We start from the raw sequence: 26342 nt of genomic DNA, 5'->3' as shown, positions 1-26342 counted from the left end.
GATTAGGTTAAATGGAATGATGAATCTCAGAGGACACTAAACCAAATTACGGCTATACCTGATTAACTAGCGACACTAATGGTTTTCAAAACTTCGATATTGGCTGTACTGCACTGAGGCTAATGCTAATCTAGCAGACTGGAGGACGTAGGACATTACTCCCATTCTGGTCTCCCTCTCCTGGCTCTCTCTGTGCAATTTAGACCTAACCCTAACCCATTTATGTTTTAAAATGGTTTCACCTTGACCCACCTTTATGAGCCTTTCCATCCCTACGCTCCTGTCTGATGCCTCAGGTCAGCTGATCATCTGATCCTGGAGGTTCCGAGGTCAAAGCGGTCCCTTTTGTGTTGCTGGTCCCGAAGGTCATAACGCAGCCTACTGGGATGTAACTTTGTATCACTACTGCCATCATACAGTACTATGGCTGTATGCCAAAATTATGTGGGGAAATAAGCTGCTTAGAGGAGGTCTGTGCTCTCCGAGTGCTTTATTTTTGTAGTTTGTTGATTGTTTCCTTTTACAATTAACTGGTTAATAAATGGATAAAAATAATAAACTAGATAAATGGTCATCTCTGGAGTTAAGCTCACGTTTGAGTGTTTTACAGCAAAATAAAAATGTAGCCAAACTGAAACTTGGCATTCATTATGCTCCATTTTTTGAATCATAAAGATATTTATGTAATTTTTTTAAGCATGGAAACATCATTTTGGAAGTTTGTGTTGAAAGTTAAACTTTAGAGACGTACTTTTTTTCTCTTGTCTTGTCTTATTTTGACAAATGCTTCGCACCATTGCATTTGACCTGAATCCAAATCTATAACATGAACTCGTGTAGGCTATTTTTGTGCCCTTTTAGGCCCAGTAGTTGTGTTTCTGCTCATTAAGGCCATTTTGCCTTTGGTCCACATGGTCTGCATGTGTCACGCACACCTGAACCACTTGGACACAGCATCAAAGATCACACCTACAGAACGGTTTATGAAGTCGGGCTGCCAAGCCTGCGTAATTTAGGTTTGAAAAGGGAAAAACAGAGTTTCTCTTGGGCGATGGTCAGAGTTTTTGGGGAAAAAAGAATCCCGAGTTTTAGACTTCCATCTGTCAGATTCAGCTTTAGCCTTTGTCCATCAGAGACAAAATTAGGCTGAATCAAAACTCAACTTCCCTGAATATATTTTTCTCTCCTCATTAAATTACATCATGTCAGCGATTATTCCTGCCGTTCTAAATAGTTTGTAAGGGAGTCAATATGAGAAGACTTTAATTTAAGACATTAAAGACATTTTAAAGACATTATTAAAGACATTATTAACCTGACAGTGAGATGAGCACTAATGGTTTTATACCAGACACGTCTCTCCCTTCTACACTTAAAAGCAATTTAAACTGATTTTCGACTCAAAATGTCAATTTTATACGATTTTTTGTATTTTTTTTGCCACTTTGAATGTTGGCTGCTGACTCTCAAGGAGATGTCAGAGTTGCCCGTTCTGGTGTCCAAATGGGTTTTTAAAACTTTTAATCCATTCTGGACAAATCAAAAGCTCTTTAGGCACAGCTGCCTCAGTGGTTCATACCTCACCACCGGCCGCACTGTTGATTAGATCTTGTTTTTTGTGCCTGACTGCTATTGTCTCTCTGTCCATTTGTTCTCAGGTTAACAGGGTTCCAGCTGCCTTCACCCATCGTGAGCACAGGCTCCAGGCTCACGCTGTGGCTGCTGTCCGACTACGCGGTCAGCGGGCAGGGCTTTAAAGTCAACTATGAAGGTAAAAGAAACCTTTTTAACCTTTTATTTCCCCGCGGATGTGAATTATTGCATTTGGAAATGCAAAAGTCGGATTCCTGAAAGTTTAAATCACATTAAAGGTTTCCTCGTTTAGTTTCCAGGCGATTCATCTTATGCCAGTTATTTATGTTAGTATTTCTGAATATGATAGGCTCCATTAGCCACTTCCATTATCACCACGCCTACACAGCAGATGTCTTGGCAAAAAATGAGAGAACGTGCGAATAAAAAAAGGAATATGGACGATATTTCAGAAGAAAATGTGCGGGGTGCACTGAAGTAATTCTATTAGACGGTGTCATTTAAAGCTAATCCATCCAGTTGGGTAAACGTCTCCTTTTTTAGGCCACAACTGGGACCTTTATCTTAGTGACACGAAATGCTTCATGACCCGTGTTGGGATGATATTAACAACGGCACATTTCAAAACCCACACAAGATGAGAGGTGCGCTTGGAGCAAAATGGTTAATTGGACCAATTATCTGCAGAGTTTCGTCTTTTGTTTCTTAGATATTTTGGTCGCGGTTCAGTGAAGCAGAGTCAAGCAACTTGAGAGGCCAAAGAACACAAATGTGTGACGAGATAAAAAAAAAAGACAAAAGATCAGAGGGGCTGTTTGTTCACTCCACTGGGTGGCAATCGGGGGCGCCGAGCCTTTGGTCCTCACTGGAGGAAACAACTGTCAGACTCCTCTCGCTGTCGACAAAGAATGGTGTTATTTTCACACTATTCATTTGTTTAAGTACTTTTCGTATTGAGCTGCTGCTTCTGTCTGGGCTATATCCACCAGCCTGGCCTATGTGTAAGTAAACTTAAGCCCACCAGCAGTCCTTCAGCGCTCTGGATACGTACTGCACATCTAAGCTGACCTTTCTCTATTTAAATATCACTTTTTGTTATTTACTTTGCTCTTCCTTTGTGTCTCTGTGGCAATTCTCTTATGACATTCTTTAAATTATCTGTGCCGCCAACATCCTACCAGGCCTCCCCGACACAAAAGGCTTAAGATAATGAACCCCCACTCAGTTGCTGGACCTCTTTTGTCCTGTTTCTGATTAAAATTAACACATGGCTTGTAATTGGCGACAACACAAGGACAGCCAGGAAACACAAAAATGAAAATGCACTGCACGCTGGCCAAAGAAAATATCACAGTTCTTTAAATAAATGTGCCACCTTTTCCTTTTCTTGTGATACTTGGAATGTTTGAAACATTTAGGACAGAGATTTTTTTTAAAAAAAACCAGTGTACCCACTGTTGGAAGAAATAACTTCAATTGTTAAACTACCAAAAGAAACCTTGATGCACAAGAATATTGTCCAAAGCTTAAAACTCCTTTTCAAACTCCTTTTAATGTTGGTTCAATTGAAATCATCTTTAGTTATATAACATCTGTTACAATCAACAGTGCTTTGAGGAGCTTTACAAAAACCCGGGCCTGACCCCCCTAGGACCAGGCTCATATGGGGACCACCTGCTGATGGACGGCTGGACAGAGGAGGAAAAGTGGGGATGGATAGAGAAGAGAATAGATGCACAACATGCATGCAAATACATGAATTACACTGATCCATTAAAACTAAAGCTGGGTTGCTCAGTGGGGTGAGAGGTCGCAGGTCAGTGCACAGCTATGGGGTTTGGAAAATGTGGAAAACCACAGCTGTCATCCTTCAAGTTTGATTATTTGCACCACTTTTGGACAGTGTGATAAAATACAGACTAGAAACACCCAGGGAATGATCAAATCAAAGGTTATTCATTCATAAATCCCAATCTCAGAGACTGATTGGATGGTCACATGCGTTTCCCTTCGGCCTTTCTCTCACAAGCAGCGTTACTGCTGGTCCTCTGGGTACTTACAACAGTCCAAAAGCATGCAATTGGTCCGCTGGAGATTCTAAATTGCTCCAAGGTGAGTGCAGTGGGTGTACTCCAGCCTCTCAAACGGTGAAGCTGGGATGGACTCCAACACCCCATGACCCCGATTAGCTTTGAGGAGGATTTGTTTTGGGACATGAGGCAGAAAACCATTGTGCATCATTTTTTTCTTGGCTTAATCAGCTTTAGGCAACATAGTGAAGCCTTGCTATTTTCCAGGCTCCTTTTACTGAATTAAGATTTTGCTTAGCAACCATCAAATTGGTGTGAACCCATATCCTCTATATTAGATATCTGTGCTGCTTCAGCCCACACTGCAATAAGCTTAAGTGCTACGCAGTCCATCTCCCCAACAGGCTGCGTAATGGCCGGCACTACTCTGGGATCCACCCCCCCACCTCCGCCTCCATTGCCATGGCAACCACCCTGATTTCTTTTATCATCTTATTCTCCTCTATCTCTTAGCAAGCTCTTTATTCATGTTTAATCTGTAGCTATGGAGAGGAAAGCTAAAAAGGAGGTAAAGGAAATAAGATAATTTGTGAAGTGCAGATAGAGCATTTGGGAATTGATGAGAACTTTTATCTCCTTCTGTTAACAAAACCATTGTTTCTCTTCTCTTGCTACATCCTCCTCTTTGGTGGTACCCCTCCTTTGGTTGCAACATCCAGGCAGCCTCTTCCCTAGCGTTATTGCTCGCTTGCCTCTTCCCTCTTGCATATTAAAGTACCGTGATGATTATTCAGTCATGTGTCGCCAAGTTTCTTCTCCGTCTGTGTCTTAGTTGCATATTCAATGCACTTCCCAACTGGGTCAGCTGAAGGAAGGGAAAAAAAACCTAGCCATGCTGCATCACTCATGCAGGCTGCTTCTTCAGCATTAAGTCACTGCATACCGCTGCTATAAGAAAGGGGAGGGAAAGCCAATATTTGACTTAATACTGGAGTCCTACCCATGTTCATGTTATGTCCTGCACGTATAGTTAGTAGTTGCATCTGCAAATTCAAGAGTGATACTGTACAGTTTTCTTAGTAAAGAAGCAGAAGGAGTGACAGCTTTCACCAGCATCCATCAGAGCTGATCCACAATAGTGTCTCTGTCTAATCCCCACCTCCTTGACCTTCCAGGCACCCCCCCCCCCCATCCCACTCTCGATGTCCTTATTATCATGAGAGAAAGGAAGGTGGGAGGCGAGAAGACGAAGGTGACGAGAAAGCAGTAAGGCGTGACGAGGCTTGTCCCTAATTGAAAGATTAGGTTGGTTGCCCCAAGTTGAGGAGCTGGGTGAACGGAGGTGTAATTAGAAGCAAAAAGAGATCTGGATCAAATTTTTCACTTCTAATGTTCTACCTTTCTGTCCATAGGGACTACTTTTTTAAACTCAAGGCTAAATTATGGACATGTTTGTGTGGAGAATTGAAAAATGATGGAGTTAAGGGGGGTATAACCCATTGGATACCCATGGCTGCTTGCTGTGGCTGTGATTAAATTCACAAAGTTTTAATTTCTTTATTGATTGTAATTTTAAGGCCATGTTGTGTCCATGTCGACTGATGCACACACACCACTGTTATATTAGCAATGCCAGGCCGCTTCTTTTGGTTTTTTTGTGTGTCTGCAAACATTCAGTGTTGCTTAACCTCAAGCATGAAAAGCAATGTGCATGAGGAGGAGGGGACAAACAAACACAAACTCTTGCGCAATTTACTCGGATATGCTTGTTGCAGCCTAACAAGTGTATGACCCTCATACATGATGTTCCACTGGCCAATCTACTGAACCTACTCAAATGCAATAATTCAGTTTTAATATGCACAATACAAGAAGGCTAGGCACCATAGCCATGGCCGCTTTGATGGTGCCCGATGATCAAAAGAGGGATTATGTTTGTTGATTCTCAAAACTTTAAGAAGTCAAAATAATTTCAGGATCGATTGCTTTTATTCCAGGAGACTGTAGGAAATATTACGGTGGCCCAAAACAAACTTGGTATCCATTCAGTATTTGAGCACATTAGCAAGTTGTATAAGGCTCCACTTTCAGACAGCAATTGAAGACCGTTACCTGCCTGTCAGGAAAATAGTTCCACTGGGCTTTAGGGTCAACATTACTCCAAACAGCCCAAGTTTCCCCACCGATGTGGCAAAAACAGATCAGGGGAACTTTGAAGGCAGCAGTCAGGAGAAGCATCAGAGCCATCTCAGGCTTCTCGCTCGGTAGTTTTGTTAGCGCACTTTTACTATGTTACCTTGTGAAACCTACAGCAGAGTTACGTAATCCTCATCCCGCTGTGACATCTCTTTAACCCCCCAACTGTGTCCAACATACTGTAGGGCAACTTTAGCAGTGGTTCTTCCTGGTGATGGTTGTTGTTTATAGGTAAATGAAGTTTTCCCTAAGTATTCTGATTCTTCTTGAACATAATGCAACAAGATGCTTGGTGACTACTTCTACTGAAACTTTCTTGCAAAATGTCTGGCACATCGTGCATGCTTGTACTCTGGCAGCTGTTCCCCATGTCTGGCTCCAGCGGTCTGGCCATTAAATGTTTCTGACTTAATTAAAGGCTGACAGGTGTGTGGCACTTTTTCATCAGCGTAATGAAGATGGTTTTGACTCTTCTCTGCCTTTATTTTATAGTTAGTATATTCTTTACAACAGTGTTCTCAATTCATGTGCACTCATTAGGAGGCAGAGTACAGTCTTTGTTCCAGAGGAAATGTGCAATATGGTTCTCCACATTTCAGTTTGTTTTATACATGTGGGCAGTTTTCGAGTTGGTCTTTTCACATTTACTGTGATACATGTGGGAAGACCTGCTGCTAGTTCCTGTCTCTCTTTCACTCTGGTTTCTGGTTTGTACAAGGTGGCGAGGAGCTCATTTTAATTGGGTTTGCACTCTTATCCTTTTTCTTTGTCTTCTCTGAGATAACAGATACAAAACAAAGGCGATAGAGACACAGACACGCCTGCACAAAACACACACAGATGGAACTATTCACACAAGTGCACTCATGGCTGAACACACCAACATAGCGCACGCAGTGAAGCATATGGGGGGTCAACTTTAGTTATGAATCTGTGATCATCTCCAGTGTTTGTCATGTTAGAATAGCCCAAAATGTAAATGCGGAATGTCCTTCCCAAATCCACATGCAAATGTATGCATGATGTAGAAATCAGCTAATTAAGCCTAAGAAGACCTTATGTGCTGCCTGAAACTATAATTGCACAAACAGTGAGTGAGCATTTTAGTGCAATACTACACTAATATGGGACCCAGTACCATAGCAAATGCACTTTTCATGTGTGTGTGTGTGTGTGTGTGTATTCTCTACATTTGCATTCCTCCTTTTTGGTTATTTAGGCACTTACATGTTATAAAAGGTAGATTATTGATTCGGGGTAAAATTTGGAGAGCACTTTGACGATTACTTCTTCACATTTGGGTTAATGAAACTCCTTTTTTTCCAAGGAGAAGTGAATATTAAGGTGTTTCTTACCTATCTGTCTTTATTCTGGCATGGGCTAAAGGCCCTCAGCACACCCTGCCATTGCCACACTGACAGGTTGCGTACTGACAGATTCAACCTGCTCTGCATCCTAACAGAGCAAGAGCAAGGAACCTATCAAGAAAAAACAAAGAGGCACTGCAAAAAAGTGGCAAGCCAGACACAGGAGTGATTGAAAGGTACTAAAAGAAAGCAGCGAAGAGGAAAAACCAAGGAGAGTTTTTTTAAGAGAAAAAGGTGACTTGCAGATAAGAGGTAAAGGATGATGTCTGAGGATCTTTTCTATTTTCCTCATCCCAGTTTGAGATTTATTGCTGCAAAAAGCGGGTCAGGTGAGCACACGTAGCAGCACACGGTACATTTGCTGTGCTGTTACTCATGTAGAACCACTTGTGCCTCACCACGGTCATGTATTTTTAATCCAATGAGCTCATCCACCCCAAAAATGCAGCAGAAACCAAGATAACTCGTCTCGCAGTGGCGTCTCCCCTAGCACCGCATTATTGGTGTTGGCTGTATAAAATGTCAGGCTCCATCTCTGTTACCTGCTCTGCTTGACTTCTATAAAAGGTTGCCGGTGTTATTATACATGCACATTCATGTGGCATTAGTCTAGCACGCTGATCTTGCCACTTTATGAAAAGTTGTAATTAAGCTCCTCGGTCAGCCTCATGTAAATGTCATCGGCTCAGCCCTCAGCAACGCCAACTTCAACGTAATTAATTCCAGCCTGACATAGCCCACATTGGGCAGCTCCTTGTAAATAACTTTGACAGGTCACCTTTTAAAACTGCACCTGTTTTCTGCAGGGGAAGGTTAAAGTAGATCCATTTTTATGCAGTGTTCCGACCTCAAATTTTGGTGTTTTTTTAAAATTTTGGTGTGATCCCTGAATGCTTTTGAAGATTGACAATAACAATAACGTTGTAGTTTTGGGGTAAATATAAGACATTACAGATCCCACCTGAGATTATTGGGAAGGTACCTGAAGGCCTCAGTAGAGAAGAAATAAAGCATGTTACTGCAGAAAAAGGTTATGAGATAAAACAAAAGGGCTGCAGGAGGGAAGAAGTTTTACAGTGCTCGAGTCTGCAGGAACTGTCCCAGCAAACAAAGTTCTCTAGGGCGCTTGTATATTGGACCGATAACAGTGGAGGGCATCGATGATGTCCTACACTATTTTCTAGAAGGAGCACAGGACCCCGTCTGTCAATTACCACTAAGTGAACACCATATGTAGAGTAAAATAAAGTATTACTACACATTACCCTTGCCAGAATTTCTAACCTGATCAACCTAGAAATAGACTAAGCAGAGTAATGACCATTAGTCTTTGCCTTTCTTGCTTCTATCTCTCTTCCGATTGGTCCTGATGTATCTGTGTTTCAACTTTCTAAAAGATTCGTTCCCAGTCTCGGCTTCTCATCAGGATTAGCCTCGTTTTCTTGTCAAGGTTCTAACTCTCTTTCTTCTCCGCTTCCCCCATTTGTTTCTCTGCACAATCCCTGGTTTGGGTAGATTAGTGCCCGTATTGTCCCTGGATTAGGATGTCATTGTTTCTAAACTGGGATGAAGCGCGAACGTGTTTCCCATTATGGGTTTGTGTGTGGAGCGCGTTCAGTTGAGTTTCCTGTTGTATGTCGATTTAAGTTGGGTTTTGAACAGATAGAAAATGAGTGAGATAGTCACTAGGTGATGCGGAACTTGGATTTACATTTGTCGAAGTTGAAGATTCAAAATATATAATTGAGAGTTTTAGATATGCAGTTTTTTACAATATGTAGAAATGCATTTTCCTCATAAGATGGGATATTTGAAGGAACGAGTCCTTTATTAAGCAAAGGCACACACATGAAGATAATCAGGCTGTTTCTGTTCCGATTTTCTTCCGTTCTGACAAGGATGAAAAATGCCTGATTACAGTGCACATTTATCCTAGGAGACTATCCTGTGGTCTGAGGTGGATTAATAGTGAATTCTTCTCAATAATAGCTCCAAAAACTGAAATAGATTCCACATGTGCAGTTTGTGACAGCGTGACATTTGCAGGCTTATTTATTTCCTTCTGTTATTGGTAAACTGGTGTGAAGCTTTATCGATCCACGGAACATTCAGCAACAGTTCATAGTTAGGTTACTTTTCCGCTCAGGTGTTCTATGCAGTTTTCCCTAATTGGTTCTTCTCTATTGGTTTTCAACAGAATCACAGCACAGCTACATTCACCTGAATGACTTCACCACGCTTCCATTTATCACTGTGCTCTCAGGAACATAATATATCACAGAGATCAGGTTGAGCACATGTTGGTATGCGTGATGAAATACCCGGGCTGGATATGAGCAGTAAGGATTTCATTCTTTCACGACTGCTTTAATCGTTATCAACCAAGCGGCTCCTTCTTGGCTACTGAATGCAGTCTTTTTTTTCCCTTCCACCCTACTATGTAGCAATATGTCAGCCGATGAGTATTGATCATTGCCAATTGGCAGTTTGCTCCATTCATCCCTTTCAGACCTTACAAGTGATTCATTTGTCAGTTCCCTAAATGTGAAAGGTTCTAATTAAAGCCGAGTCTTGAGGCTTTGAGTACACACAGCGTGTGTTAAAAGTCATGTTTGCAGACTGAATATGGGAACACTGATTAACCAAGTCATGAATTACAAAAATTACAAAGTGCAGACTTTTCAAAATTGCAGGACTAGATACATAAGCCGCCTGAGCATCTGCTCAAGTACACTGTACACTCAAGTGCTTTACCTTTATCGGATCAATACTCAGTCAAGCTGGTGGCATTTCCACCGTTTCAGTTGTTCAGGGTTGATTTAGCGGAAGGAACAGAGACAACAGGGAGAAGTCACAGAGGAATAAACCACACTCAAATACCTTGACAAGTTGTTCGGTGCCGACATCCTCGTCTCCTTGTCTGCGCCACCTCTGCGCACACGCGATGTGATTGCCCTCAGGCTCGTATTCCAAATGCGCCATCACTGAGGCGTAAACCGAGCGCACACCTGTTTGTTTGGTGTTTGTCTTTCTCTCATCATTTGCCATGACTACTGTCGTACCCCTTTAGAGGCCTTAATTCGGGATTGTAATTCGGTGTGATGAGGCAAACTTGAACAGGGGAAAGTGTTGATTTTACAGTTTGTCTTTGTTAGAGACAAGAGAGTTCTCTACCTTTTTATTTACAAGCTATACGGTACATATGTGAAGCTCCAGAAAAATGTGTCACGAGTGATAATGAACTGATCACATGGTTTATTTATGGACTTGGATCTTGGATCGCCTCCAAATACCACTTGATTTAGCTGCAGCTTTGAGCACAGAGTGCTGCTCCAGCCGGCCGGGTGGGAAGGTGTGTGCATTTTCTCACATTTAATCAATGTTTGATAGATCTGACTTGCACACTGCCTGAATGATCAGAAGGTCTGAGTTGGCAGAAGATGTTTGGAAGTGACACCCCTCCTGGGAACTGAACCCCTAGAGCAGGGGTGGGCATCGAGGGCCGTATCCAAGCCAGACTTTCTGTCCTACAGGTAAATACTTTCACCTGGGGTTTCATTTACCTTGGTGAAAGCATTTCCTGCCTGGTAGGATGTAAATCCCGGCTTGAATTCAACCCACGAGGTATGGATTTGACCTCCTCTGATGGGCAAGTCCAATCCATGAAGGCTGGTGTCTCAAGAATGTAATAACTCTGTGTTGTAAACAACTACATATTTGCAGAAAGCCGAGAGTGGGTGCATAGAAATATATTGTTTACTTGTGCTAGTTGCATCTTTAAGGCTCTATGGCGCATATATAGTTGTCAACGAGTAGGCGATGAAGCTTCGAGGACTTTTTGTTTCAATGAGTAGGCGTACCATACAGGCAGTGTGAATGGCAGTAAGCTGAACCATTAGATGGTAGGATAGGAAAACACTGAAAGAAAAAATCAAATGTCCGCTCTTCTGAAATATTTTGATATTTTTTGTGAAGCTTCATCCAATGTCTGCAAGTTCCAACCAGCTCTGACCTAGGTACAAAGTTTCACAAACTATTTTCAAGTGTACTACTACAACCTCAAAGGAGTTGAGGCTCGGATGTGACGGCAAAAAATGTGGCCAGGGCACCTCTCTGTAGAATCCATCTTTTTTCTGTTTGCCACCGTTTATTCATAATTAGGGTCACAGGAGGTGCTTGGGCCTAAGGGCAACCATTGCACATATTTGTTTGTTAGACTTTATTAAAATTAGACACTCATTAGCAGTGTGACTCATGAGCTTATGGCACTGGAAATTGCACTTTTGCATTGTTTTCGACACAGTCACCTGTGGTTTCATGTGGTTTTAGTGCAAGATGTCTGATAATTCAGCCGACAGTAAAATTCTGAGAGGATTTTTAGGTCAATCCCTGCAGTTATTGGTTCTACAGCATTAACTGCTTTTGTTTATTTGTTTTATACAATAAGATGAAACAGAGTTGTCACCCATCAAAGGCAACTTTATAAATTATGCCTCTGCAGTGCAGGTAGATGTTGAAGTTGCTCTTTTTTCCCTCCTCTGAGGGTTTAAATGTTTGATTCCACCCCTGCGTAGCATTGTTGATGATGAAAGAGAGAGAGAGAGATTCTAAACCTCTGGGTCAGGGGATGAACTGGATCGAACGTGTGGTAAGGAGAATTGTACATTTTGGAAAGTTCCCAGGTTTATTGCGTTGAAAGGAATGAGGTGCACTTTCTTTCGGATTCCCCCTCAAACCTAAACATTTACGCATCGACACTTCCCTGTTCCACAATCCTCTCTCTGGTGGGCCTTTACAGTTTCCAAGGCAACCTGGAGAGTGGAGGAGAGAGGCATAGTTGAGGAGTAGAGAGAAGGAAAGACAGGCAAAATGCAGAGAACATGACAATGACTGCTATGTCTTAATGTTTGCACTTGAAGACCGTTGACACTGAACAATATGTGTCACACACACTTAAAATGCCTTGTGTTTGGTGTCACACTTCATTTTGCGTCGCGTCTCATGCAATGAGTTTTTCGTTTATATAAGGCCAAACTGCATTTGCTAACATCCCAAGATGTCACAAGCATGCCAACACAACTCTAAATTGGTCGACTGCTTGAGCTGGAGACAAAATCTGGTCAATTTGTAGACGTCCTTTCCCAGGGAACTGCTCAGGCTATCTGGGCATGTAAGCTCACTCTCCAGTAAATGGGCATGTCTGCCTTTGTTTAGACGAACATTATGCAATCGTTGATTTGGCTATCCAGCCTGTGCTTCTGCAGTGTTTTTCAGCCCACTGACTTTTTCCAAGCCAAATTTTAGTTCTTTTGTTCCAGTTCTTGTAGGTGGGAAATTTGGGTAGTTTTGAGTGGTTAATTAAAAAATGAGAGACCATAATGAAGGTTGTCTGAACACAACTGATGGCAATACATGGCTTTCTTGTACAGTATATAGTGTCCTGTGTTGAGTTTTTAAAACATCATGGAACTTTTCGCAGATTTTGCAGAATGCTAAAAGCTGCATGCTGATTCGTTAAATAGCACTTATTCAAGATCCTTGCTCTTGTTAACCTGTCTGAGACCAACTCTATGATTTTTGTTCTCAATGGGGGGAAAGAGAGCACCCTGAAAAAAAAGGGATTTTAATTGTTTCGGGCTTTTGAAAAAGGGTCGAAAGTTTTGATCTCTTCTCGGCCCATCTCTCACCTGTCTTTTGGCTTTCCTTGAGGTCTCGCGTGCCGCCTGCTACTTCATCGTTTAAGTCTCATATATAGTGAATTGGTGCTGAATGGGACATTATTCTGTTTTGCAGACATTGTCAGCAGCCATCAATTCTGTATGAGCTCTCTTTCACACCTCAGTGCCTCCCACATGACAACCTGGTCTTTTTTCCCCTGCATCTACCGCATGTTTAAATAAGGATACACAGAAACTATCCTCTGCTGTATTTGTATGCATCTCAGTGTGTGGTTCCGGGACTGATTGTGTCTGTGTGTATATACATTTGAGCTGTCACTCAAGCTGAAAGTTGAACTGATCTTATCCAAGTTTATATCCAAGAGTAATATTTATCCAGCATGCATGCAGCACCTTGCTGATGTGCTTGCTCTGGGATACTTCAGGGCTGGTTTAAATTTACGGCAGCTGGACTGGGCCAGGCCTCCTACAGTTTCAGAACCGATTTGTTTCTCGTGTTTTCGGAACCTTTGACCAATGATCAAATCTGACTATGCTAAGTTGTGGTAGACTTGAGTTAAAGGCATCTGGACTCTTTATGGGTGCTTGAAATCTTGCATCAATAAGGCTCCTTTACCATTATAAGTAAACTCTAATACATCATGGCAGGTTTTTGTAAACTTGTGCAGGAATGTGGACTGTAAATTTACAATGAGATAATGCAGTTGTCACATTGGTTATGGTTTGAATACGTGTCAAACTAGTTGAAAAGGGGATCAACTTGTGTTATCTCACATTTTCTGCTAAATAACGGCCGCATTGCTGTGGCCTCTTTAGCTCACTGTACTTGAAGAAAATTTCAATCACATGGTGTCTCTACCTGGAAAAGGAAGGAGGAAGAGAATCACAAGCAAAGTTGAAGCAAATGCAAACTGAGGTCTGGAGGCTAAGCCATAACTGGCTAACTGTGTATCTGGTGCAGCCACACAAACAGTGCCTCCCACATTGGACCCACATATATGATGCTATGCATTACTTTGGTGGTAAACCAAGTTCATTCCACATTCCACAAGGTCTCTAAAGAGAACAGATGGGTGTTGCTATCTGTCGGCCAACCCATATGTAAGGAACATGGGGTATTGATTAGAGGGCTGCTTGACAAAGCAGAAAGTGCTTATTGAGCTAATGCACCTATGTGTTGTGATCGATCACGGCGTGTCACTTCCAAATGCCTGGCAGGAAGATGGAGAGAAAGGGGAAAGGCACACTTAAAGGTTGGTGGATAACTGGGGAGAAGTGTAAAGTACGATGTACTGAGATGAAATCAAAGGTGGGTGCATAAATTGCTCTTCTTTACCTAAGGTAAACCTTCATTCTCTTCTTACCTGGGCGGCAGTTCTCAATTCTGCACCACTCGCTTTTGTTTCTGTGGAAAGTCATTTCCAGGTGCTTCAGAATGGAGATCAGTCCCACTGAATACAGCAACATTTCTCCCAGCTCCCCGCCAACTATTTGTTTCTTGCGGTCTGCCATGCAATGTCACCCCCAACCACCTTCCCTGACCTTAAACTGCCACCCACACATTCTACAGACACTTGACATAGCCGACACATTGTGCTTGAATCAAGTGTATCGAGACAGGATTGAATTCCCAAATGCCATCTTTCATTGTCTTCACTTCCTTTTCTTGACCTTTCTCTAGCTTAAACATTTCCCTTTCAGCAAGTTTCAAGGACTCCATCGTCCACATGATCCTTTCGTGTTTGTTTTTTTATTCTCAGAGTATGCCTATGTATCAGTACTGTATGTTTGGATGTGAGCAGAATATACATTAATGTTTCACATCACTATTTTTTTATCATTGGTAAAAGATTCTGTGAAGTCCCTAGATGTCCCGAGACACCAATAATATGCATGTGGAATGGATTATATGGAAGCAATGCTTTGTTTTATTTGGGTGTATGTTTTTATTAACAAAGCAAAAAAGTAGCCATTAAACTTCACAAAGCTAGTTGGTTGTTGCTCAAGCTAGCATATCCATGTTAGGAGCCGCTTTCATGTGAAAATAATATATTATTTAAATTCATTTTTTTAAGGAATTCCTTATTCCTTTTGGCAATGACAGTAATTTTACTTTTCCACTTTGCCACAAGCCTCTTTTGGATAAGTTAGTTATAAGAACATAGTTATAAGAATGGGCCTTGTCTAAACCAGTTCTACTAACTACCCTGCCTCAAAACTGTTTTTTCATTTGCTTTCACACTGATTAGTCATGGGGTGGTTCAGGAGTGACGTTGGCACATGCATTTCCACTTGGCATTTCAGCCAAAAAATTGGCATTAGACAACATGACCTGCAGGTAAAATATTGTCTGAATTTATTAAACTTACAGTGATAAATAATATACAGACAAAAATGACATCAAGTGATATTAATTTATAATTTCTTTATTGAAAATTAGGCTACATAAGATAAAGGGCTGTCAGTTGACAACTGTATAATAAATGTCACACAAATCCTGAAATCAAATGATGTCTGTTGATGCTCAAATGACGCTCTATGCATTTGAAATATAGGCATTATAATAAACTGAAACCATCTGAAAAAAATCCCCTAATGTGTTTCTGACTTATTTTGTTTAAGCATTTTCATTGTAATAAAGTGTGAAGGAGTCTGTTTACAAGTGACATAATAAACAGCACTTTTTACCGTCTTTGAAGAACCGGAACAGTCGGCATTTGACAATTTTAACCATCAATCACCTCTTTAACGAGTGAAATTGAGACAACATTCTTTCTCACAAAACACACTTTACGGGAGAAAAAAACATTTGCGCTTAGCTAACATTGGGTAATTATTTTGCCAGAGCGAAGACGTTTACTTGGTCAAATTTTGAAGATTAGGCATGATTACTAAACAGCCATACACAAGAGAAAAAGCCTCTAGCATAATAAAGTAAGCGTGGAAAGGGTTTGCCACTCAAGATTCCAAAGGCAGGAATCCTGCATTGCGGGAGGAGTTAAAAGAGTTCTAGGACCTATGGTCAGAGGCACTAAGAAATACCCGAATCCATCCAATCCGAATGTAGAAAAAGGGTTTTAGGAATCTTTAGTTAGAGAAACTGCAAAATCCCTCCAGTGCAGCAGGGACTACAGGATCCAGCTACCAACATGGCATGCTTAAGCTTTGACAGAATATTTTGTGGAATTTTTTTATTCTCACTTTTTTTTTGCTGACGATTCAAGGATGATGACGTCTCCAAAGAGGAGCGTTCTTCACAAAAGGGTCAACGGTCATCTCGCAGGAGACACCATCTCCTTCCCATCTGTCCTTTGTCCTCGTCATGAGCAATGAGTGAATATGAAGCTAAAAGGGAAGAAAAGGAGGAGGGCAAGCAGATGATGTAAGAGTGGGAGGTGTGATGGATGGCAGGAGCTCCTTGTTCTCGGTGTGTATGTGCTTGTGCACATTTGAGCGTATTCACGTGCTTCCTCTGGAAAGGTGTGTGGTGATGGACGAGAGGCATCCATTGCCGGTTCAGCAGTGGAAGTGCTTAAAGCATCTGGGCCCCAGGGACGGGCCATGTCATAGTCCCCCCATCCTGGTGACTTATGGACCTGCCATGTTGAACACACCAGGGCTCCTCCTGTGGGTTTGAATTTGCGGAGATGGAGGGGTTGTAATATAATAGTCCACGTGATGACAGAAACCAGACCCCCTGGAAGAAGCATGCCTCTTTGTTGTCAACCAGAAAACATTAAGTGCTTCTCCAGTTTGCTCTGAAAGTGGGGGGGGGGGGGGGAGCTTCAAGTATAATTTGAAATTATTCTGATAAATGCAGGTCTGAGCAGGGGAGAGAATTAATGCAGATTAATGTTATGTTGCCCTGCAAGTGTTTGAGCTCGTGTTCCTCATTATTTTCCTGCTCCCTTGGTGGTTGCTTTTTTTTCTTCATTCCTTTTATAACCTTTTTACACTTACCCCCTGGATCTTGGAATGAATGGAAAAAGAGTGTGGAAAATAACATAACTACTTAAAAACCACATTTGTCTCTATCTTTGTCTTGTTTCTCATAAAATTGTTCTTAAACTATTTAATAGTGGGGACCTGAGTACACAGTAAGGCTATTTTGGCCAGGCCTTAGAAGGGCTATTTGACGGTTAAGACAAGCATTTAATACTTAGCATTTTGTTCCGATGTTCAGAATTGGGGATAGGGGGATCATGGGGATGGATTATGTCAGTGAGAATGGTCAGAGAGAAATACTAATGTGTCTTTGTTCTCATTTACAACTTCTAAGGTCTGTCTGAGGTTCAAGACCTCTGGTTTATAACAATGTTAGGCTTGGAATTAGGTTAAGGTTAGGGTTAAGCATTTAGGTGTGCTCTACAGTGTAATCCTTTATGTCGATCATGCTTACAAAGAAGTAGTAGTATGAGTGTGCGTGTGTTTGACAGTGTTTTAACAATTTAATTCTCGACTCTATGCCTTTACAATGCGAAGAATTTACAACCATATTAATTACAGAATGCATACACACAGACACCACATGGTTGTGCACAGCATTTTGTTTCCACAATCAGTTGTATTGCAAGAAAAGCTAGTCGTGATTCTCTCCTTGGGTCTTTGTGTCTCCATTCCTACGTACCACATTTATAATTCAGTTACATTTGGTGCTCACCGAGTGGACTAAAGTGAAATATTTTGCACTGTACTTATTTAGGTCAGGTAATACCTCGGATCCAGCTTTGTGGAATATACTCATTGAAAAGCATCATCGATCTATCCCACACAGAGTTTGCAGTAAACAATTTCTAGCTTAGGAATGATTGACTATAAAAAATGTATATGTAAGATGTGCTTTGAAGTTATTAATAAGGGGGTTTGTGCACATAAAAGAGGCAATAGATATGAAAACGACCACTGTGCGATAAAAGACAGACATATAACGCTCTTATTACTCCTGGTCCTATATTGGCTTCCTACATGTTCCTTTGGGTTTATGAAAATTTGGACATACTCTTTACTTGATTGTCTTCATGAAGCTGGATAATTTTACTCGATATGTTGCATGTAGGTGCCAGTAAAACTGTGCAGCTATAGGGGCCATTCTGTTCTCCTCAGAATTCCATCCAGCCCCCGCTGTGAGACTGAGTTCCATCCAAAGTCCAGCACACGTTCTGGCCAACTCGCTTCCCAGGTGGATGGGGAATGGGCCTGTGAGCTGGTTGATATGCTGCATTTGTCTTTGTGACTGAAACAAACTATGCCGACTACAGCTAATGCTTATTGTAGTGCTTTGCTGGATTTGCCTTTGATCAAACCCTAACAGTATGTTTTCTGCCATATTTCCTCAGCTCTTCCCAGCTACACATGCGGAAATCCAGGAAAGCTACACAACGGCCACCAGCAGGGGTCCACGTTTAACATCGGGGACAAAATCCGCTACAGCTGTAACCAGGGCTACGTGCTGGAAGGTCACACGACCCTCTCTTGTCTCGCGACTTCTGCTGGTACCGCTGCGTGGGACTTCCCCCTTCCATACTGTAGAGGTAATCAACAAGGTTCTTCAGTATAAATCTTAGATTTCTGCCTTTTTTGCAAGATTCCATCAAAAGCAGCAAACCCAGTCAATACGCTGTTGCATTGATTGCATCTGCTGTGAAATCGCATCGTTAGCACATCAGCAAATCGATTGTTTCCCCCCTGATTATGCATGCTGTGATCCACGAGGTTCTCTGAGGTTATCATGATATCTTCCTTACAGTTACAGGACCTCATGAGTTCAGGCTCTCTGTCAGGTGCCTGTGCCAAGTGTCGATCCTTCGTGAGCTACCAACACCCCTACAGCATGACGCCAATCAGCGTGTGTTGTCACATCACAGATAAACACATTGTAATCATTTTCCAGGGTTTTGCGCAGCCTAGATTGAAGATTTTGCCATTTGCTGAGTCTATGCACGTCACTGGAATGCGAGTTTACAGGTTCAAGCGTGTCCATTTACCATGCCCGTGCGGCCAACTGTTTGTGCAAGTGTTCCCGCCGAGTCCAATGCTCAGACACTGTGCCATCTGCAACCGAGCCGGGAATCAGGAAGCACACACACAGGAGCACACATGGCTGATCACCACACGCCAAAACAGTCCCCATCCATCCAATGACAGCCCCCCTCCCAAAAAAAATACAAACATCTCTGTAGAGAACGAACCCAGAGAGAAGTGTCAAAGAAAAACTGCCCTTGAACAGGATGAAACCTTGAGCAGAACCCAGCTTTTATGGCGAGACCCATTGAGTCTGCTATAGAGAAAAGGTGAGGTGGGAAGGAAGAGAACATATATCATATATCATACCTGCAGTACATAACAAAAACAAATAATGAATAATTTAGATGCTCCATGTAATTGGAAGCACCCGCCCCCAAAAGAAAACTACTTAATTCTGACCACACATACCCTCTTCCTGCAATTGCTCAAGTATTAAGGAAATGATTATGCCATCTTTTCAGCACAAATTATCCACCAGCACCATTTAGAAAATGGCAGTTTCCCATTATTAATTGAGGTCTCTCATTTCGACATACAGTAAAAGTCAGTGTTAGCACCCGAGTGCTCCTTTTTAATGTACTCAGTAACCATGGCTAATTTTAGAGCCTCCGCATGCATAGTTTAAGTCTTCAGGCTCTGGACAAAGCCAATCCTTTCCAGCTATCGACTTCTAATTTTCTGGTAATCAATTTGTTTAAAATATTTCAACCTGATTTGACCATTAGCGCCAACTCCGCTAAAGCGCTCGCCATTTTCACGCTGGGTTTCATTGAGTTTGTGAAATATCACGTTTTGCTTTCCACTGTCATCCTCATCCGCACGTGGCACAAAATAAAGCCAGAAGGAGAGAGGAGGACAGGAAAGTTTAGAGTCAGAGGCTTCCCTTCAAGTGTGAAGAAACTCTCCTGTGTGGAATATCAATGCATTTGCTCATGCTTTCTCTTTTCTTTCACTCCCTCTGCAACGATCACCTGTCACCCTTCTGTTTCCTCGTTGTCCGCCCTCCCTCTGCTCCTTTTCTTTTGCCCCATCCTTGCTCGTCACCTGTCATCGTTGCTTTCACGCCGCTCTGTTGTGGTTTTTCCTTCCATTCAAGTTCACATCCATTCACACCTCAGGAGTTTTCGTTTGTACGCGCGCTCCTGCAGCCTCCCTTGGGTGGGGTGGGGGTTACCGTGGTGACAGGTAACAGGGATGATTGACAAGGCTTGGTACGGATCTCCCGCTCTGCTTTGAAAGACAAAAGCACACCTTGGGGGATGCCTACTAATGAACACCGCACCACCCAGGCACGGAGCAATAATGTGCCATGTTTTGATGTGTTCCCTCAGTTTTCATGCACACACTGTTTTAAAGTGTAGATTTGCACACATATAGATCACATAGAATTCAGTACCGTGTCCCTCACTTGCTAATGATCGCGTAAAAAACCTGAAAAATATGAAGTGTGGCTCATGGCAGAAGCATGAGTATCGTTATTTTTATCTTCCAATTTGAATTGTGCATTCGTTTCATTGGATTCAGCCATTCTTCGAACAGGAAAAGTCTTTTCATTGCAATTCTTCGGACCCTCCATGCCCAAATTAACGCCTCCAGGTTAATTATATTAACACGTGAACCTAGCATGCATGCTGGGAGCAAACCGGACATGGGGAGGAGGAAAAAAAACCCACGCAGACCGAAGAACAGAAAAACGAAAGGTTACATGGAAAGACCCTGCCAACACAGTACCAAGAACCTCCGTGCTGTGAGGCAATAGTGCTAATGACTGCACCACTGTGCTGCAATCTGCCTAATTAGACCTTCTTTATGACATTTTGTGCAATTGCGGAAGATACCAATGGTTTTTGCAGGGGCTGTGCTTTATTATTAATAATGTTTGTTGCTAGTACTCGTTCAGTACTCCTATCGGTACACCAGTTGGTATCAGTACTCCTTGATGAAACATCTTAATACAGAGGGAAAAAAAGGGAACGTCAAGCAGAATCTTAATGAGCGCTTATGCCCTTTAACTGGCGCTAAGCTGCAACCTCTGGCTGCGTTTAATCTGCTACTACCTTGTTGCCACTGCTTTTGGATTTTCAATTACCTCCATCCCTCAAGTCTGTGATTATCCCCCCCCCCCACGCTAAATCCCTCTCTAAACGTTTTTCTTTTTACTACCTACAGCCGACGACGGGTGTGGCGGGACACTGCGGGGCCAGAGTGGGGTGATCACCACCCCTAATTATCCAGCTGAGTACAACAACAATGCTGACTGCACCTGGACCGTGCTGGCCGAGCCGGGAGACACCATCGCCCTGGTGTTCTCCGACTTTCAGCTGGAGGACGACTATGATCTACTGGAGGTCAGCGGCACTGAGGGATCTTCCCAGTGGTGAGTGGTCCGCCTGCAGCAAGCTAATGAACGCTAATGAAAGGAAGAGTTTCATCCACTTTTTTACCTGCTGACAGGAAGGAATGTGATGCTCCAATACGAAAATCGATCATCGATTCAGTCATCGACTTCTTTTGATATCTTTTTCAAAACTCACGTGTTTGAAAATGTTCTTTGAGGAGCTCTTGATTGCTTTTTATTGTCAGGGTTTATCAGATTTAATTTGAACAGTTATTTTTGTTAACACCCTCACCCATTCTCTCAATTACACAGTTAACGCACAAACACACATGCTCAGCCCTAATGATGAAGAGGTGGGATATTCTGGTGTCAGTGTGGGTCTCTCACCATCTGTAGCCGCTCCTCCTTTCCCTGACAACTCTGTCAGTGCAGGAAGTAATTAGCGAGCTCCATTACCAGCAGCCAGACTATGGCGCTGTTTCAGTCACCCTCACACACACTCCCTCTCCTGCATGCAATTAAACTCACAGTTCAGCCCACCCAGACATGTGCACATGAGTATTCATATTTTGTTGTATTTATAGCAACACGTGTACTTATTTGTGCTTCCCGATTGTACATATATTTCTAATATTAGCATTGATGGTGTGCATGTGTTGGAAATAGGTGGATGGCCCAGATATGCACCCAAAACTTCCTTTTTTCGTTTAATTATAAAAAGGTTTAGTTTCAGAATAATGATAGAGTGGAGACATTTCTGACAGCAATAAAAACAAATAGGTCTTAAATCCACAGGAAGTTTGCCAGCAGGGACAACAAGATTATTCTGCAAGTTAGGGTAATTCATGGAACACAGACACAGCAGGAGTATAGACAGCTGATAGTGAAACCAGGCTCAGAGAGAATACATGAGTGGGATTGTTGGGAAAATAGTTTAGTGCAACAACTGAGAAGAACTGATCAACTGATCACTTTCAGAACATGAAGCCTAATGATACAATTGTTTTTCTAATTTCTGGTTTGCCAGTTGAGACTTTGTCTTCTCTCTCCTTTAAATGGGGGCTTTATATAAACATTTTATGAAGTCTAAAACTTTTATTTGCAACACACTGTCTTGTGATGTTGGCACCGATAGTGGTTTACCTGTGGCACAAATACTACTTTATTTATTATTTCCTGTTTACGGCCACAAATTCCTGGTTGGGGTCACAGGGACTCTGGAGCTAGCTGTCCCTAGGTGTGAGCCAGGAATATATGTATCTGGCCACAGCTGTGCATTAGCATTGGCTGGTGACCAGCTCGCCCTTTCATTTCGTGTGTAAAACAGAGGGCTGGGAAAGTGCTATCGATCAATTCCTGACAAACATGTTGAGGAGTTGAGCAGAAGAAGAGGCTTATGGTCAGGGTCAAAAATCAGGACTGTCTGATTGATCTTGCACCGGTAAAATGATCTTGGGTCAAGTTTGTTGTTCACGGATGGGTCTCTGTGGCAGGAAGGGAAGTACTAGAATAAAAACTGTTAATCCCCACAAAATCTCTCATGTCCACAAACATTGATTGAGTGAAATTGACCCTTGTTTTATTTGGTAACCATAAAACTATGTTTGTACGCTTCATTTTGTTTGATACCCCACTTACAATATTTGCATTGCTATTGATTCTCAATCTAGTTCGCATTCCCTTTGAGGGGATGCAAGCAGTACCCGATGTTTGATGATGCTTATTTAGCTCCTTGTTACCAAGTGAAACTCACAGCTATTGCGCTCTTAATTGTCTTTGGCAGTTGTCTGTTTTGCAAAGCGCCGCGCAGCACTTTCATCTGCTAGCCTTAGTCCCGTGAGATGCTAAAAACATCCCGAGCACCAGCCTAGATGCTGTAAATAGCAATAATACTTAGAAGTAAGTAAATCTGGAGTTGAGAGACTAGAAGCCTAGCATAAAGGAAGATAGAATAATTTGAAATTTCCAGTATATCACGATTTCCAACATAAAACTTTTGTGTTTCGTTTTTTCTTTAATTATTTGTGAGTTTGAGAGTGCAGTGGATCTCGAGCCCAAGAGTTAGCTCCTCACTTTCAACATGAGTCCTTGTGGACTTGAGCGTGTGACATTTAGCGAACATCCAGATTATCCCTGCAGTGATAATAGGAGTCGGCGCGTCGCTAACCTTGGAGGAAGTGTACGGGGATGGTATGGGTGTGCACAACAGCGAGGCGGCAAGATAAAAAAAAAGAGAAGATGAGAGTTCAGATCTCTGGATGTAATCGATCCGCTGTTGGGTTGGTTCACCTGAGAGTCGGAGAATGATCTTGCACACTTTTAAGTCCAGGAGCTTTCTTCTCTGGCTTCCGATGGGAGTATCAGCAATATCAGTATGTTTCAGTTTTGTCGAGATAAATGCCTCCACGCTTTCTTTCGTCTTTTCAAAAAGATTTGGAAAGTCTTTTCATGTCAGGACACATGAGATTGAAGTTTGACTCTCCTGCAGCTCAGGTTCAACAGTTGGCTCAGATGATGGGGCCACTGGTGTGCACAGAGACAAATGATTGCTCTCACAAAACTCAGTATATTGCACTTGTGTGGATCCCATAACCTATCACTTTGCTTGAAGTACTTCCTGGAACGAAACAATCACGAAAAGAAAATGTCTTAAACCTTTACGTTAACCTGGCAGAATGGGAACGCGTGCTGGTGCTCGGCCTTCATGAAGACAGTTTGTTGTATGTCTGGGCTCTAAAACAATTATGTTCAGCAATTTAAGGCAGAGTTTTGGCATCACTGCTGTGGCCCGTCACAGAGATGTATTTAAATGGATGCTGTGTCATGGCTGACTAAGCTTATATTCTTGGCATTGTTGTTAAATTCTGCTTTTTATGCATTTCTTGTGCTGTAGCCTGTTTCACCCATGCCAAGCTGTGGGTTAAAGGAAGTGTTTTTGTGCCGGAGCGTTCCTGGTAGTTCACCTCGAGATTACGAGTCTGGTCACGTCTTGGATGTGCTGTTTTTTCTCCCTCTCCCTGTCTCTTCCAATTGTTCTCAAGTCTGCTCTCTCTCCTTTTCTGTCTCCCTTTCTCTGGAAGTTTGGTCTGTCTCCAAGGCCAGTAAGCCTTTATAATGTAAATAATGTATATGGACATCGATGTATATTTGTAAGGATGGATTCTTTTTTCATATGCATGAAGTTTACCATGTTCCGATCTCGTGAATCGTGTGTCAGCTGTGTATACAGATGGCTACTCCTCACAACAGGCTTGGTCTCACCATTCTGGTCAAAATGTTATGCGTTTATCTTTGGCGTCATCTAAACCCGTAGTTGTGACAGTGTGAGTCCAGGAAATCCATAGCTGCCTTTGCCACTCTTCATGTCTCTGTTTGTGTGAGTCGGGATTTATTAACAGCTGCACTTAGTTGAGAACTCAATCCGCTCCGCGCCATCGATCAAAATTTCGGTTATGATGAACTTTGCGCCACCCGTCATGAAATGCTCTGCGGGAACATTATCTGCAACACCTGGCGCTGCGGCACCGCCCAGGTCCACAATTTGTTACCTGCTTTGTCACATCGATCAGGCCGAGTGCTGGAAGGAAGGGGGGGTTTGGAGTGCAAAGAGCAAGGTTGGTGAAAATGAACCCAAGAAACGCAACATATCCTGTCAACCTCCCTAGTTTTCCGTGTGTGTGTGTGTGTGTATCCACAGCATAGCAAGCGAAACCTGGAAACATTAGGCTAATTACAAATCATTAACTGTCAGTGATCACCTGTGCTACGTTAATGAACAGCAGATGCAGTTAGCTGGGTCGCGTTCAGTCCAACCTAAATAATCCAGCTGAGGCAAGTGTTTTCGTAATAGCAATATGGCCGGAAAAGCACGTCTAATTGTGTTGCCTCCTAGGATGCATGCTGCCGTTGTATGATCTCCTTATGCTGAGTCTAAGGTTGTTCGTCTGTCACGTGGGCCCTTGTGGAAACGTGGACCCGTCCAGGCTGTGTTCCACCGATGGAGCCAGGGGCCTCTAGCAACCACACATGGGTGACGATATAAAAGGATAGATGGAAGATGAAATAATGTATTTGGTTATTTGCATGACCATACAGTCAAGAACAAAATCAATCCTGCATGTTTAATTAGTGTTTCTTCTTTTAATTTGTCATGTTTTTCCAAACGCTATTGATACTGTATATTGAAAATGTTCTCCTGCATCTTCCATCAATCCTTCATCCACAGCTTTAGTCTCTCCATTCCCATCCTGGGTCAAGGGCTGCCAACCTTCCCTTACAGCTCTCTGTCACGGTGTGCTCAGAGATGGATCACGGCGGTTTAGCGATTGTCTTTGTGTTCCATGCTTGGCCAGCGGCAGATATTTCCCGCTGAATCAGTGCACCTTGAACCTTGACACCCCCACCCCCACCACCACCACCTCTGGTTGTTTAAGAATGTGTTTGAGGCAACGCAATATGTCCCAGAGGACGGCGAGTGATTGCACACCAGTCAAATAATCAATCACTGTAATTAGCCGAGATGGAGCAAAAGGAACGAGGGAACCGGGAACCGCATGAAATCAATTGGGCAAAACACTTGGAGGTCTGATGTAAAGGACATTGCTGTGCCAATTAGACTGTAAAAACAGCAAAAGCGCACTCAGCCTGTTAAAGATGCATCTAATTTTGCAGCGTTTGTGCGGCTCTGCATGAAAAACTGGCTTAGGAGCATGTCCTCTCAAATGTGTAAATGCCAGGACTGTCAAATCTAATGTATTATCACAAGATGATGGGGAGGCAATGACGATGCACGTGCAGCCTGTTGTACCGATCCTGTACGATCCGACCTGAGCGTGAGACACTGTGTAAAAAAAAAACCCAAAACAAAACAAGAACCCACCGCAAACTGGTTGGTTTCGATTTGACGAGACCATTAAAAAAATGAAAGCACATAGCAGCTTTGGAGAATGCAACAGCTGTGATTCATTCATACTTTATATCCACCAACACCACTCAAACACACCCATGCACACACACATACCTGCATTGTGAAGTTTCTGCTATTAAGGGAGTGAATTGACTGACATGTCTGCAAAAGCTTTTACATTACAAACACTGTCAGGTGCTTGTAAGCTTT

General features: G+C 42.5%; 1 protein-coding gene across 2 annotated transcripts in view; it reads left to right on the top strand.

The window, feature by feature from the left end:
* csmd2 (CUB and Sushi multiple domains 2) overlaps positions 1 to 26342 on the top strand; it is a 150998-nt gene that overhangs the window by 24586 nt on the left and 100070 nt on the right. For both annotated transcript variants that reach the window (XR_008947899.1, XM_057020343.1), the window contains exons 3-5: positions 1659 to 1771; positions 18201 to 18395; positions 21058 to 21265. Coding sequence is in view for 1 of the 2 variants with exons in the window: in XM_057020343.1 (XP_056876323.1) it covers positions 1659 to 1771; positions 18201 to 18395; positions 21058 to 21265 (516 nt within the window). In the remaining variant the exon portion in view is untranslated. The remainder of the gene's footprint in view (positions 1 to 1658; positions 1772 to 18200; positions 18396 to 21057; positions 21266 to 26342) is intronic.

The sequence above is a fragment of the Takifugu flavidus genome, chromosome 21, assembly GCF_003711565.1.
Source record: "Takifugu flavidus isolate HTHZ2018 chromosome 21, ASM371156v2, whole genome shotgun sequence".
Taxonomy (NCBI): domain Eukaryota; kingdom Metazoa; phylum Chordata; class Actinopteri; order Tetraodontiformes; family Tetraodontidae; genus Takifugu; species Takifugu flavidus.
This window is presented reverse-complemented; position numbering and strand designations above follow the sequence as displayed.